The 16,362-nt window shown below is 36.4% G+C and overlaps 1 protein-coding gene across 2 annotated transcripts; it reads right to left on the reverse strand.

The window, feature by feature from the left end:
• Positions 1-232: 232 nt before the first annotated feature.
• LOC100991705 (inactive caspase-12) lies at positions 233-15,380 on the reverse strand. 2 transcript variants are annotated; one of them, XM_063608247.1, is made up of 8 exons: positions 15,328-15,380; positions 14,137-14,388; positions 9,264-9,436; positions 8,121-8,355; positions 7,339-7,506; positions 4,146-4,255; positions 3,638-3,757; positions 233-3,046 (listed from the first exon to the last, which is right to left on the reverse strand). In XM_063608247.1, the coding sequence occupies exons 1-7, from the start codon at positions 15,332-15,334 to the stop codon at positions 3,659-3,661; spliced, it is 1,044 nt and encodes a 347-aa protein (XP_063464317.1). In that variant the 5' UTR covers positions 15,335-15,380; the 3' UTR covers positions 233-3,046; positions 3,638-3,658. The 2 variants fall into 2 exon arrangements, with proteins under 2 accessions (XP_063464317.1, XP_063464318.1); XM_063608248.1 differs by having other exon boundaries at positions 2,814-3,046; positions 8,121-8,271.
• Positions 15,381-16,362: the final 982 nt, after the last annotated feature.

Here is a 16,362-nt window from a genome sequence, read left to right on the forward strand (position 1 = left end):
TCTGTCATTTTTTTTTTCCTTTACATCCACAGCATTGATCAGTTAGAAATGTTGGAGGAAAAACATTCTTATTCAAAATAGTAACAAAATACAAAATGTCTAGGTATATCCTGATTCAGAAATTTGAGGAAGTTATACAAGGAAAAATATAAACATTTGCTCAAAAATTAAAAAATGCATGACAATAAATTTGAAAACCATAGCTCTAGATAAACAAATGTACACATTTAAATTCCATTAGAACCCTATATTAATTATCAGAAAACTTATACAGTCATTATAAAATTTACCTGGAAACACACACAGTATGTGACTAAGGACAGTAAGAACAAGAAAGGGCTGAAGAGGATGATCAAACAGTAATTAGCAATGTAATACAGCGTAAGTCCTGAAAGATGAATCGGTGAATGTAACACTAATTATCTCTACCATAAACAATTGCCCACTGTGTGACAGGCAGTGCAACAGGGAGGTGCTACATGCACATAATATTACACCTGCTCAATATGAGTCAGATACTAGCACGCCCACTTCATACCTGGAAACTGGTGTCAGATAAGCTAATTTATTAAAAGTACCATAATTAGTAATCTGAAAATTTATGATTCAGAAGGAGTCATTACACAATGAAGATGCTAATCAAAGAGAATGATTACCTGATTTTCAATGTTCTAGACCATATCTCCAGAGACCTAATTGTGGTTTGCTTTTTATAATGGAAGAACATGAGATTACCTGTTGTATGCTTATGTCGAAACTTTTTCTTTAAGCTAGTTTGAGTGAGTTTCAATCCCTCGTAGTAAAAGTTTCTCTAAAGTAGATACCAATGTCCAGTATTTTTCTTAAATATCCTCCAAGACACCCATTCCATAACACTTTATAAATTAATATTAAAGACAATGTTACAATTGGTGTGTATATATATATATATGATTATATATATATGATTCAAGTGGTGTATCATTGACAACTGGTAATTCATTGGAAAAATCAATAATATCCTCATGTCACATTTCACTGCAAAATCATATTGTTTAGAGAATGAATTCATAAAATTTAAAGGAGAATAAGATATTTAAATATATCTTTAATATAATTGTAAGAAATTATAGGTAGTGATACAATATTTAAGCTTGAAAATATAAAAACAAACACAGAAGAAAATATAAATGGATTCTATTACTGAAAATGTGAGTATTCCACATCACATATCATACAGAAAATATAATATCAAAGAACTAACTAAAAATATTATATGACCTAATGTTATATGAGCTAATACACTGTCATATATAAAGGATTTATACAAATTGATAAGGAAAACACATATAAAATTTGAAATAAAATTTAAAAAATAAATTAACAGTTCACCAAAACACAGCAAATAAAGTGGTTAGAATGTCAAATAACGTCAATAACAAAAGGCATGTCAATGAAACTGACTATTTTTACCTATTATATCAGTAATGATTTTTTTTTAAAAAATATTCCTCTACCTACCAGTCATTATCTTGAATTTCTTCTATGCATATAATTTGGCAAAAAATTTTGGCAATAATTTATCAAACAGTTTAAGTGTATGGATCCAGTAATTCTACTTTTTAGTAATACATTCTAAGAATATAAACCTCTTTCTAGACAAAAGTAAAAGTTAAACATGTTCATAATCATATCAACCTAAATGCCCATCAATGATAGACTGGAAGAAAATGTGGCACATATACACCATGGAATACTATGTAGTCATAAAAAGAATGAGTTCATGTCCTTTGCAGGGACATGGATGAAGCTGGAAATCATCATCCTCAGCAAACTAACACAGGAACAGAAAACCAAACACCATATATTCTCATTCATAAGGGGGAGTTGAACAATGAGAACATATAGACACAGGGAGAGGAACATCACATACCAGGGCCTGTCCAGGGGTGGGGGCTAAGTTGGGGGAGGGCATTAGGACAAATACCTAATGCACACGGGGCTTAAAACCTAGATGATGGGTCGATGGGTGCAGCAAACCATCATGGCACATGCATACCTATGTAACAAACCTGCACATTCAGCACATGTATCCCAGAACTTAAAATAAATTTTAAAAAAAGAAAAAGAAAGAGAGAGAAAAAAAGAAAAGAAGAAAGAAGAAAGAAAGAAAGAAAAGAAAGAAAGAAAGAAAAGAAAGAAAGAAAGAAAAGAAAGAAAGAAAGAAAGAAAGAAAGAAAGAAAGAAAGAAAGAAAGAAAGAAAGAAAGAAAATAAATAGGAGACTTCAGAGAAAATAACAGATAAGAATCAGGCCTAACTTGCAGCTCGCACCTCGACAGACAGAGCAGCAGGTGGAGCTAAGCTGTGGGGACACAAAACCGTAAGAATGATACAATTGTCTTTGGGGACTTAGGGGAAAGGGTGGGAGTGGGTTGAGGGATAAAAGACTACACATTAGATACAGTGTACACTGCTCGGGTGATGGGTGCACCATAAATCACCACAAAAGAACTTATTCATGTAACCAAACACAATCTGTTCCCCAAAACTTATTGAAATAAACAAAAAGTAAAATAAAATAAATGAATATTGAAATCAACATCTAAAAGTCAGGTGAAAGTTAAATAGTATGCCCTATATATACCTGACGAATATTATAAACTTAGAAGTTATATTTAGGATAGTTTTATTACTAGTAGTAATGTTATAACAATATAATAAAAGCACACAAAATTGGATATACAAAATAAATAAGCTATATAAAAAACTTGAGTTTTTATGAATAGTTTTAAAAAGGTTGATGATGATTATTTCTTCATTTTTTATGATTTTTAATACTTAATTTTTTCTCCTATAAGCATGACTTAATTTATGACAAAATTAGAAAACAAGCACAATTTTATAATAAAAATTTATTAAGCATTAATTTAGCAAAAATATGAGATTGATTTTAGCCTGGTATTTGAAAAGGTGGACAGCTGAGCAGTTTGGTATAAAAATATTCTTAATCAAAAATTGACCTTTTCTAATAGCAGATTCATAGACACCATAATGCCTTCATTTTCCTAGAGAAAGTAGAAGAAAAGAACATGAGTAATCTGGCTATTATCGGTAAGATGTCAATATAACTAATGTCTACTGTGAGAAATACTTTTACAAAAGGGCTACGGATCTGTCATCCCCAAATGGGAAGACCTGTACTAGGGTCTCATTGCCTCAGCATAGATTTAGCAGCTAGTGGGACATATGGTACAGGAAAGCCTCATCACAAACAGAGGAGAACATGACTCACAAAAAGTGACTTTTGGGTGAAGAGAGACAAACATTGGCTATACATCACATTTCCAATGACTTGACTTTCTGCATACATCAGAATCCAATATTCCCCATTCGCTGAGTAGTTCCTTGAGGGAAATTAGACATAAAGGATTTTCTAGCTGACCACTATTGGGCTACCATTAGTTATACAACCATTGTAGTATGACTGATGTCATATAAAACCAGGGTTTCACTGGGGGTCACTAAGAAAAGGCAAATAACACGAGCCTCTATTAACTAGTGGGCAGCTGACATGTCATCATTATTCTCCATTCTATCCAGACTTTCTGAATAGACTAAGCAGGGAGCACCCAAATCCACTTCTAGAATACATTTACCTGAGTTGCTTCTTATGAGTTTTAATTCCCAGGAAAGAGATAGAAATATCGTGTCATGGATAGTCTTTCAATGGTGGGCAACTGGGTCAGTATATTTAGGGTCTCAAATGAATGTTGAACCTAAAATGGTAAAGAAAGCCTTTAGAGATGTTCTAAAAGGAAAACCTGACTCTTTCAGGAGTGAGAAAAGTCATGGTGTGTATTAAGGTTGTAGCTAAGTAATGTAAACAGAAGATATTTTTAGCTTTTCCTTAGGTATAGCACATTCACAAATGAATTGTTACTCTAAAAAGAATTCCCTGGGTGAACAAAGCTATCAGAGTCAGGTTATTGGGAAAACCCACAATGGTTCTATGTAGCATTTTGGAAGACCCCATCTTTGAATAAACTTGGAGTACAGGAAGGATTGTCAAGATGAATTAAGAGCTTTGGGATTTCTTATAAAAATTCACAAATGGTTCTCCAAAGTTTTCTGGGGCATAACATTGAAAATAAAAGAAGACCCTACCTTTCGAAAAATTTCCTCTAGATGATGACTCCAAGAATACTCTTTGAAGTAGTAGATAATTTGGGAAATGAAGACAGAGCCATTTGTTTCATGTCTCCAAGAAACATTATCTGCAAATAAAAGGCATCAAAATATTGGAGGATGTGATCTTTTATACGTGTGGAAGACTCCTGGAGACATAACTTTGGGGAAAAAAAATCTGATTTTGTTTCTTTGGAGAAGAGAGGGAAGCCAATGCTAAATAAAGATGGACCTCCAACTTCCATACCAGGCCCAGAAAAAGCCATCATGGACCTTCCTCACTCATAAATCACCTTGATTTTCTAGTAGGCTAGACCGAAGTGATATCCTCTGGGTTTGCAAGTAGTGGAAAAGAGTGTAAGTCCTTTCAGCACTAACTACATAACAGAAAAATAATACAGCCTTGACATTCCTTGATTCTGGGAATGTCATCCTGACTTGTTTCATACTATATTTTTTTTGCACTTTTTGTTATGTTGTATAAAAATATTTTCAAGGACTGCTTCTGTTTACCATTTCAAGATGACCAAGTTGCTCCTATAATTTAGAAAAAAAGGCAATACTTCTCTGACTACTACTTTATTTGCCGCCAGCTGCTGATTTCTTCTTACTTTTTAAAGTCAAAATTCCAATTCGGTCTATATTCACCATTCCATTTCCCTTATCCTGCTCACTCCTATCAGGCTTCTCCTTCCTATACCTAACATCAGCTTTGCCAAATGGCTTTCCCCAAGGTAACCATTACCTCCAAGTTACTAAATCGAATAGTCATTCATCAAGCCTCACCTTCACCTGATCTTTCATTCACATTAAAGTCTGACAACGCATACTCCTTGTGTACTTTCTTATTCTCTGATTCTACTTTGTGAGTCAAATTTGCTGGTTCCTATTTCTCTAATATTGAACTCTAGGGTAATTTTAACCTCCATTTCAAGGCCTCTTCTCATGTGATTCTCAATTCTTAGATGATTTCATCCATTTTTAAGATATTAAATATTATCCTTAGGGCAGCATCTCTCAAAATTTTATCCCGAATGCAAATCTCTCCTCTGAAATATACAACTGTGCCGCTCTCTACTCTTCATTGCATCTTAAAATATGCCAAAGCACTTCAAAACTTACTGCAAAACTCACGTTTTAATTGATGCCCCACCATTTACTTGCATGCTGGAGTCACTTCTATCACACCTTCTTGTTCACCTGACATATATTCACCAAACCACTGGGTGGTTAGTCATATTATTTTTGTATACTAATTGTTTCTTAGATACAACTTATGACATCTCAAGACTATCAGTATCATCTATGGCTTGCAATATTGTGCTAGCATTTAACCTGTCCTCATATATCGACTCTTGCTGTACTATAATTTATTCCACACTGAACCTCCAGAATGGTCTTCAAAAACAAAAATATTATCATTTAATTGCTTACAGCCTACTAGAATTTCCTGTTACTATTAGTATGAAGGACCATATAAGGCCTCAGGTGTTTCAGTGCCTGCCTCACTCTCCAGCCTCTCCACTAGCATCTCTCCTGATGCTGTGTTCCAGCCACTCAGCCTCCTCTCCTAAGCTCCTTTTTTGTCTGTAAGTTCTCCATACGCACTGCCTTTCCTGACTAAAAAGTTCTGCTCTTACCCTTCATTTGTTAACTCCTTCATTTCTCAAATGTGAACACATATTTTTTAAGGCTTTTACCAGAGTTGACAATTATTATTTATTCTTCTTATATTGTAACTGTGTTTTTCCCACAGTTAGTGCCTGCCTTTCTGACTGCAAACTCCATGAAGTTCAGTAACCATACCTGCTTTAATTGTGCATCCTATGTCCTGCACCAAGCCCAGGCCTAGCACACAATTACATGTAAAAGAAAGAAGGAAAGAAGGAAGGAAGGAAGGAAGGAAGGGAGTAAGGAAGGGAGGAAGGAAAAGAGGGAAAGAGAGAGAGAAAGAGAAAGAAAGAGGGAAAGAGAAAGAAAGAGAGAGAAAGAAAAAGAAAGAGAGAGAGGGAGGGAGGGAGGGATCGAGAGAGGGAGGGAGGGGGGAAGAAAGGAAGGAAGGAAGGAAGAAAGGAAGGAGAAAGAAACAATTTTGCATATTATACTGTATTTCCCAAACTAAATTAAGTATACTTTCAAAATTTGTACCAGGCCTTATATACCTCTTTAACTTCCTTCAACAGCTGTAAGTGTAGAACTTATTATTCAAATAAAATCTTATTAAAACTCGAATACATTACATGAATAGAAGGGAAGCTACTCTAGTTATTTATTCCCCAGGCTGGACTCAGAGTGTCCTCTAGTCCCTCAGTGCTCACATGCAGCCACAAACAACAGCCCTAATCACAACAAAGCTTTTAAGAAAGGCAGAAAGTCAGGCCCCACCCCAGACCTACTGAATAAGAAATCTACTGAATAAGCAAACTACTGAATAAGAAATCAAGTGATTTCTATGTTGATTAAAATTTGAAATCCCTAAATTGAGCATTTAGAACTGTGAACTGTGCAAAGGAGGTATTTAAAAATTGCTCCTGTTCTCCAAATCATTGATAGAATAATATTGTGGATGATCGTTAAAGAGATTTCCTGCAATTCTGACCATGAGCGGTCAAGAATATTCTCTATTTTTCCATTGTATTATGACTTTCCTGCCAAAGGACTGATTTTTTATTCAGTGACTTCACTATCCTAAATTAGTTAACATTTAGGCATTTAAATGTTAACTAGTTTCCTGAAACTAGATTAATAATAATAGGTCAAGAGTTACTGGGATGTGTGGAGCAAGTATAATGGTTTTAGTGGTTGGCTTCTTTAATTGCTGGGAAGTGGCTGTGGAGCTACACTGTGAGAAAATGATACCTTTCTGTGCCATTGCTACATTCTAAAAACAAAATCAAATCATGCCTCACTTTTTGTAGTTAGATTATTCCAAGTCTTGATGCCCACCAAAGTCCTTCCAAAGTCCTGTTAACTTTGAACGTTTCTTCCCAAATCAAGATTTATAGCTTTCTAATTATGAAAGTCTCAGCATTTTAAATCTTTTCTCCACCTAAAATATCCTGGTAATTAGAGAAGAAATGCTCTTTTCGGTGATAAGGTATGATCATAGCCAAGCCTACTATCTAGAAACCTACTAAGAAATTTAGAAATTATTCTCTCTGAAATCACTTACGTGGTGTGGAAGATTTGAAAGCAATGAAGTCCTTTTCCACATGAGCCTTTGTAACAGCATCATTACAGATGTTACCTTGCAAGAGCCGACCATGAGTATCTGCACTGGCTTTTCCACTGTCAGTGGTGAACCAAACAATCCCAGCACCATCTGGGAGAGACATTCTGTCTAATTAAAGAAGAGATATTTATAAATACACACACATACACATACACACACACACACATATGCACACACATACTCATATGCACAAACATCCACATATGCACACACATACACATGCACATACACATATGCATAGACATACACACAAATGCACACACATATTCACACACATACATATGCACACACATACACACATATGCATACACACATACACACATACGCATATGCATATGCATACACACAGACTCTCTCTTTTACACTGATATCTTTACTTAAGTATATTTTATCATGGCATTACTTAAAAATGCAAGTACCTTACTACTAGAAATACCGCCTCACTTACTGGGAACAAAAGAGACCCCACTTGAGTTTAGAACAACCATGTTGACAACATAGTCCCAGATGATTGGGATGTTTCCAATTATTGTACTTACAGTTTCTTTAAAAAATGGTAGGGACTTAATACAATTTCGAAGTGCACTGGACCTAGTAGTACTGAAATGTTGTTTCTCTTGCCCATCCCTAAGAAAGTGAACACCAGGCTAATTTTTAAAAGTGCACAGCCACTCCCTGGGGTCTCAAAATCAAGATTTACAGCTTTCTAATTGGGGACTCACTGCCTCGGCAGGCTTGCATGATGACGACCTTGGGTTTGACTTTCAGACTCTGGCAGTTACGGTTGTTGAAAATTTCAAAGATGGTGTCATCGTGAAGAACATCTGGCTCTTGATCCCAGTGCTTAGTCCCACAGATTCCGTTCAGGATGCCCTGTGACATAAACACCAGGAATGTGCTGTCTGAGGACTGGTGCTCTGGGTGAGCAGCAAACTGCCTTAGTGCTGTTTCCATTTCCTGAAAGAGACCCTTGAGTCACTATCGAGGAAGTCTCCATGTGTATGTAGTTTGTAATCAAATAATGGGTAGGGTTCACAAAAAGGAGCCAGCACTAAGGAATCAGATGGTTTAGACTGAATAGGATTATAAGATAAACAGTGTTCTGACATAAAACTAGAAAATTTAGCTGTATAGAATATTAAAGTTAGTAGGGTTTTTATGTAGTATCTTGCCCAGTGGTTTTAGTAAAACCTTAGGTTTCTGAAGATGCTGGGAGATGGAATAAAATGAAGGCCAAGTGAGATGACAATACACCAATAGGACCATTTTGCTATAATCTGTTTAATGATGGAATTCTTCTAAGTTTTTATTTAAAAGATAAAACTGACAAATATTAAAAATATGAAATTCATTCACTATGGAGCAGCAGAAAGTTAGTTTAAAATGGTCTCTCTAAAGTTTTGCAAAATAGAGCTAGAAACACAACTGTTTCATTACATATTTGTGTGTGTGTGATTTGTTCCCCCTATACCTGCCTTTACATTAAGACACTTGCTCATGACATTGTAAAAATCTCACAAGATAATTCTGTAGGTATCAGACATTTCAGGGTGCAGAGCTTTTGTCTTATGCAGACCATCAAGTAGTAGCTGTCTCCCAGATTGTGAACATCGAAAGACCCAATATTTTTACTAAAACTCTGCTACGTAGAATTTCTGTAAATACACACACACACATACGCATACTCATATGCTATAAGACTGTGCATTAGAGAAGGCTAAAATCCAGGGGATCCTATTCTGGAGAAAATATAATTCCTATAATATCATACATCTTGCTCTTTCAGCTGCCAATTAAGAGGCTGAAAAGTGTCTAAAGGTGGAGGTGGAGGGGAAGCAGCTTGTTCTTCTCTCTGGAGCCATTACCTGAGCTGTGAGATTCTCTTTTATAACCACTGAGTATCCAAGGTTTTCAAGTAGATCTCGCATCCCCAAAAGGTCAAGTTCAGAACCATTTCGATTATGAACATAGTTGAATTCTTTGTTGCAGATGTTGAGGCCAGGCATGTTCGCCCCTCTTTCTCCATCACTGGATATATCTGCAATTAATACACACAGAATGACTTTCCCCAGGACTTTTCTCTTTTGCCTGCAAAGTTCATACACAACAGGCCAATATAAATATGGAGTAAGTGACACAAAGTTTCTGCATGAAAATACACCCTCGTGAGGATAGAGGCAGAAAACCAGACTGAAAGCATGTACGCAGTGTAAGTGTTCACTGTATGAAGTTGGCTTAAGTTAGGTGGTGGAGAGTTTAGACTGTGTCCCAAAATAAGATGGAAGAAACAGAAAATGTAATGTGAAGACCAATTGGTTAGATAATTTCCTGATCTTAAGGCCTTTGTGACGAGAGCTAAACCATTCCAGTAAGTCCCCAGTGTCTTGTCTGAATGAGTAATCTTGTGTCTCCGTATTTCAAAGCGTATCACCTCATCTGCCCTTTTCGTCTTTAGTTCATGGAAGTGAGCATGAGGACAAAGCTTTAACTTGCCACTGGGTTGGGCACCCTGGATTTCCAGAAGAGCTGAAACAGAGAAAAAAATTCTGTAGCATAGTAAGCAGTAATGTCTGCTGCCTTGCAACACTGCAGATCCTTTTGCTAGGCTCTCATTCCTCAAAACTGCTTACTGCCAGTCCATGAAAAAGTTTCATAAAATGAGAAAATTGCTTCATATTTAAAATGCCTAAAGCAAAAATATTGAGTACATCCCTATTTTCCTTCCGCTTCTTACTGACCTGGTTATCAATTTCTGTGTTTTTGTTAGTGCTCATGGCATGAACTTATCTTTCAGACCCAACACATTAGCATCGTATAAACACAGAAACTAAGATTCAGAAGGAAGTGTAATGTTTATCTAGCCTAGTGGAATCACTACTCAGATATTTCATGTCACTTGAAATATCCCTTCTTTATTATTACCATTCTCTGAGACATCTCCCCTTTCATGGAACTCAAAACATTCCAAGGCATTCTTGAACAGTTATGTGTATTACAATCTGTGTACCTTCTAGGTATTGATAGGTATTTCCCACCTCAGAATCATACAGAAAACATTTAATTCATTTCCCTGTAAAAGCCCATGAATTCTTCCATGACCAACATGTCTTTCCCTATTTTTTCATTCTTACATGAAAATACCTTCAACATAAACAACTATTGCATTGTACTTTAATTGTGTTTACTGTACTATAACCTTAATTAGGATAGAAAAGGTGGTCTTCTATCTTTGTATTTCCAGTATATTAGAATAGTATCTACCAAGATTGCTAGTTTATAAATTCTGTTAGTGAATAGTTATCCTCAAATACTTGAAAATAGCTACAAGGTATCCCCTGGTTCTTTGTTCCCTTAGGGCAACAAACCTTCTATTTCTTTTCATAGTTTTGGGTAAGAAATATTTCATCTTTTAACCACCAAATCCATTAATTTGCCTACATCTCTGCTCACCTCCTCTACTTTCTCTTTGGCTACATAAAACATGTGTCCTTCCTCCTATCTAAGATCACCACCTCTACCTGAGCTCTCAAATTCATCCCCTCCCACCAACAAGGGTTTTTCTCAGGTATTTATTCAGCTTCAGGTTCTATGACATCATTCTCTTCCTCTTTTCCCACAGACTTATTCCTATTGACAGCAGCATGACTTAATATCTATCATTTTTTTTAAAAAAACCTTCCTGTTTCCTTGCCAATTATTGGCCCATTTCACTACTTTACTTCTCTACACAATGCCTGAAAATCATTTTGTTTTTTGCTATTTCCAATTTTTCTGTCTTATGATTTTTGTATGCAATCCAATCCAGCTGTTATCCTCAATCCTTAAATATAGTTATCAAACTACCACTGATTATATGTTGATTTCTTAGCATTCACATGGCATTCTCTAGGCTTCTGTAATGCTGCATTTTCCAGCCATTCTTCCTAACCCTGTCTGTCTTAGTTGTTGGTTCTTCCTCTCCCACAATGCCTCCAAAAGTTGTGTTTTTCTATGCCAGACACTCTGTTATTCTCTATCAATGCTCTTTCCCACGTGGCATCTTCCAGTCTCAATATCTTAAAAACTATCTACATACTGACGAATCTTCAGATTTTTCCCAGTCCAGATTTCTCTGTGAGCCCATCCATTTGCCTATTCAACATCCACCACTGGAGGTACCACATGTTCCAAAGTAAGCATACAAAACAGGACCCTGATATTGTGCATTCCTTCAAATCTGTGTCCCCTGCACACCTGTTTTCTCTGACTCAGTAAATGGCACCATACACCCCAGTTGCCAAGCCAAAAACCTAGTCATTATTAATTCTTTCCTTTCTTTCACATCCCATATCCAATCCATTAGTCAATTTGCATTGATTCTGCTGCCAAAACTAGGTCTCAAATTTAACAACTTTTCATCAGCTCTATTGCCATAAACCCAGTCTAAAAGCTATTGTTTTTCTAACTGAAATATTTAAACCGCTTTCAACTGGCCTTTGTGATGCGACGCTTATCCTATCACTCCTCGTTTAACAGCTTCTAAGGTAGTGTAAATGAAGGCAGGATGCATCATTTATCATTTTTCTGCTGTAGACATTAGGACATGCCCTTGCAGTTACAACCTACTTGGCTCAATTAGCATGTAATGATTTCAAAATTGGCAGTGAAATTAAAGGGAGAATTGAGAGTACGGAGGGAAGAAAGTAAAAGGAAAGAAGGAGAAAAAGAACAGAGGAAAAAAAGAGAGAAGGAAAAAACAGAAACAAGAAAAAGAATGTCAATGGGAAAGAAAATAAAACAGATGATAAGAAAGGAAAAATGAAAGAGATGGAGAAAGAAAAGTGGGAGATTAAAAGCTCCTTTATTTTTTAAAAAACTCTTAGTTGGAAACACCTTATTTACATTTTGGTAAAAGGGAGTAACAAGTTCTTACTCAGGGCAATTTATCATATGTCATATTACTTCTGCTTTTTAATGTCAACTTATTTTATGTAAACTAAGATAAAACTTAGCTTCCATAAAAACATTCTTTAATACTCACACAAGTTTAAGCACTTGTTTTAGAAATAGATGTTAACTGTAATAGATGGCCAGGAAGAACAGAGGCTATGCAACACTCCTGGAATTTGTAAGGATCCTCGACTGCTAATAAACAGTTGTCTAAAAAAGATTCCAAAAAAAAGAAAAAAAAAAGCAAAAACAAAACCCTGCAACATTTTATATTGCAAATAAAATCCCAGCCTGTCTCTTTAATAGCTCCATTTATACTCCCTCTAATTTCCTACTCTCCAGTCAGATTGGCTGTGACCCTCTTACACAGCAAGAGCATTACTGTCTCAGGGTCCTTGCTCTTGTTTCCCCTTTCTAGAGAACACTTTTGTTTCAGAGTTTGATACAACTCCTTCCCCACAGTTCAAGTATGTACTGAAATGCCACCTCTGGGGAGAGGTTATGGCTAAACATCCTGGCTCACTGGCCTTTTCTTGATGCATATCCAAGAATTGGGAATATACTCATTTATATATTACAGTCTGGAGTAGGAATCAGCAAACCATGGCCTGTGGGTCAGATTCAGCCCAACACCCAGTTTTATAAATAATGTTATACTGGGACACACATCAACACACCCATCATGCACTTATGGTCTATTGCTGTTTGTGAGCTACAATAGATGATTTGAGTCATGACAGGGGCCACATGGTCCAGAAAGATTAAAATACTCATTATCTTTCAAAGAAAAAGTGTAGCAACCCATGTTCCAGAGAGAAGGAAACATCTATACCCCACTGACCCATGAATTCCCTATTCCTTCCTTAAATAGAAATCTAGATTTCCAGACATTTCTTTCTGAGGCAAAGCCACAGCTAAGCAAAAGATAATAGATATCCCCTATTGTACATTCTGTATCTGGGAATGACTCTAACGTCCACTTTGTGCAACCAGAGTAGCCCAGAATAGCTAAAGGCTATCACTGAATTTAATGTATCCAACACCATTCGTTTATTTAACAGATATTTACTGAGCACCTATTATGTTTCAGGTATCATTTCCATGTGTTTGGGATATATTCATGAACAAAGCAGACAAAGACCCCCCACATGGTGGAGTCTACATTTCAGCAGAGGGAGACATAATAATATAATGAATAAGTAAATTGTATGGAGTGATAGGGTGAGTATTGTTAAAAAAAAAGTATACAGCAGTGTAAAAGTAATTGGGGATGATCAAGGTATTTTGTGACACTAAATAAGATAGACAGGAGGTCAGGCCCAGTGACTCATGCCTGTAATCCCAGCACTTTGGGAGGCTGAGACAGGAGGATCACCTGAGATCAGCAGTTTGAGACCAGTCTGGGCAACATGGTGAAACCCTGTGTCTACTAAAAAATAAATAAATAAATAAATAAATAAATAAATAAATAAATAAATAAATAAAATTAGCCAGGCATGGTGGAGGATGCCCATAAAATCAGCTACTTAGGAGGATGAGACAGAAGAATTGCTTGAACTGGGGAGGTGGAGATTGCAATGAGGTAAGATTGCACCATTGCACTCCATCCAGCCTGGATGACAACAGCAAGCAAAATACTCTGTCTTAAAAAAAAAAAAAAAAAAAAAAAAGATTGGTGAAGAAGGTCCTAAGATGGGCATAGTTTATTCTCCACTTGGAGAAAGGAAAAATAAAGAAGACAAAAACTGAATAAGAAGAGTAGAGAAAGAATAAGAATGAATTACTAGCTGTTAGCCCCACAATACTCACCTGAACTCAGCTGTTTTTTGGAATTCCACAGGTGTTCCCTAAATATTTTGCCTGCAATTTGAGCTGTCTCAGTGATATCATCAACCAGGTTTTCAGCATTGCTCACCACAAACTTTAGACATTTTCCTATAAGGTGTATCTCATCTGTATTTAACACATTATTTTCCATCAAATCATCAAAAATGCCATCTAGAAAGGTCTTGATCAGCAACTTCACCATGTGGACCAGAACACCGTTGGATGGTTTCTCATCTGTGAAAATGATAGAATCTTAGATATGGACAGAACTTTAGATCCCCATTCTAGGGTAGTGGTTCCCAAATTTTAACGTGCATAAGAATCACCTAGAAAGCTTAGTAAGCAGAGCTTCCTGCATCCTAGTCCAAATAATTTTTATTTGATAGGTGAGAATGGGCCCATAAATTTTCATTTATAACAATTTCTCAGGTGATGCCAAAGCCTCTGGTGCAAGGACCACACGTGGAGAAGCTCCTGTCTTGTTCAATTCTCTCCATTTTCATAGATGGTGAAATAGATTCAGAGAAGCAAAGTGAATACACTAAGGAACTTAGTGACAGCTGACTCAGTTTAGTCTTTACATCTCCTACGATCTCTTCATTTTCTTTCACTTTTATCAATAACTAGTTTGAAAAGACGTTACATTCAATATGTGTAGCATAAATGCATTCATCTGTAAAATAACACCTTTTTTGTTTCCCTTATCAAGGCTGGCAGGGAAGCTCGGTATGCCCAGATTGAGCACACATATTGTAGCTGACCCATTTGCTGCTGTAATTGAAAGTTCACACAGAGAGCAGAAATGTGGAGGAAATGCAAGTTACCTGTTCAACCGCCTGGCTTCTCACCCTCACCGTAACAGAACACTTATAAAATGGGTGAGAATTTCGGGTCAGTATGAGTTAAAAGAAGAGTCTAAAATCAAAGGAAAAGTTTAAGAACAGAGATCCAGATGTTTCCACATTTCTCTTTCATTTGAGAAGTTATAACATATTAATGAAGACACTTGGTTTGCATTTTTAGTGCTGTGCCGGAAGCTGACATATCTCCCTCCATACCCAGAGTAAAATAGTTAGCTTTTGGGAGACCCCCTCCACTCTGCCTTCTTCTTTCCCTTGAATATAACTTTCTCAAAGGACAGCCATAAAAAACAGAAAAACTGAAGCCACTCACCAGCCATGGCTTCTCCTGCTCCCTGGACAGGAAAAAGCTATGAAAGCAAAAACAATTTCAACAGGCTTGCGCTCCTCTCAGTGGACCAGCTTGTTGATATTACCCTAAATGGAAAATTCCCAGTCCTCAAATTCTCTTTTTCTTTGCCAAGATAAAATTAGACTCCTGATCTCGTGTATAACTGCTTTCCTTTGGAAAATAGGAAGCAGAAGGTGTTTTCTTCTTTTTGACATAACAAAGTGAACAGAATGAAATCATGTACACTTGCATGAGAACCCATCTCTGTGTTCTGTTTTCCTGTCTATTTTTAACACTGTTAATAAATTAAGTTAAATCTCTGTTTGTCTGTCTGATGCCATCAGCCTCTAAATGGTCAGGAGTCTTTACTTCACTGATACTTACTCAACCCCGGAAGTGTGATTTTGGAAGTTAAGGGAAAGAGGCTAACTGAAGACTGCCAAATGGTGATACTCCCTTCACTATTTGAGAAACTCACATAAGTGATCTCTTTTCTTCTCTTTCCTGATCCACTCATTTTTAAATTGGGATGTTGTTTTTCCACAAGATCAATGTATTTTTGTTCATTAAATGAACAAGAGGCTCTTTCACTTATTTTTGAAACAGATATATGTGTGCCATTAAAATCAAACAACAGAAAAGTTTATAAAATGGAAAAATGTAGATTATTTAATTTCACATGGCAAGGTAATCACAACGATATGTTTAGCTTGTATCTGTGTGTAATATTTTAAATAATTTTACAAAACACTTAATGCAATACTGATCTTATCCATGGCTCTAATCAATGGCCTCCTAGCATTTTTTGGCCTTTACTTTATTCTGAACTGGCCTTATAGGTTGGTTTTGGCCAGCATGATGGAGCAGAGGGATCTGAAGGAGTTTCCAGTCTGAGTTTTACAAATCCTTGTGCCCTTCTTCCTCTTGAACACCTGAAGCTAAATGAGGATAAGCCTGGGCTAGATTGCTAGCTGAATAGAGACCTCATGTGGAGAAGAGCCCAGTCATCCCAGCCAA

Source organism: Pan paniscus, chromosome 9 (assembly GCF_029289425.2).
Source record: "Pan paniscus chromosome 9, NHGRI_mPanPan1-v2.0_pri, whole genome shotgun sequence".
Taxonomy (NCBI): Eukaryota; Metazoa; Chordata; class Mammalia; order Primates; family Hominidae; genus Pan; species Pan paniscus.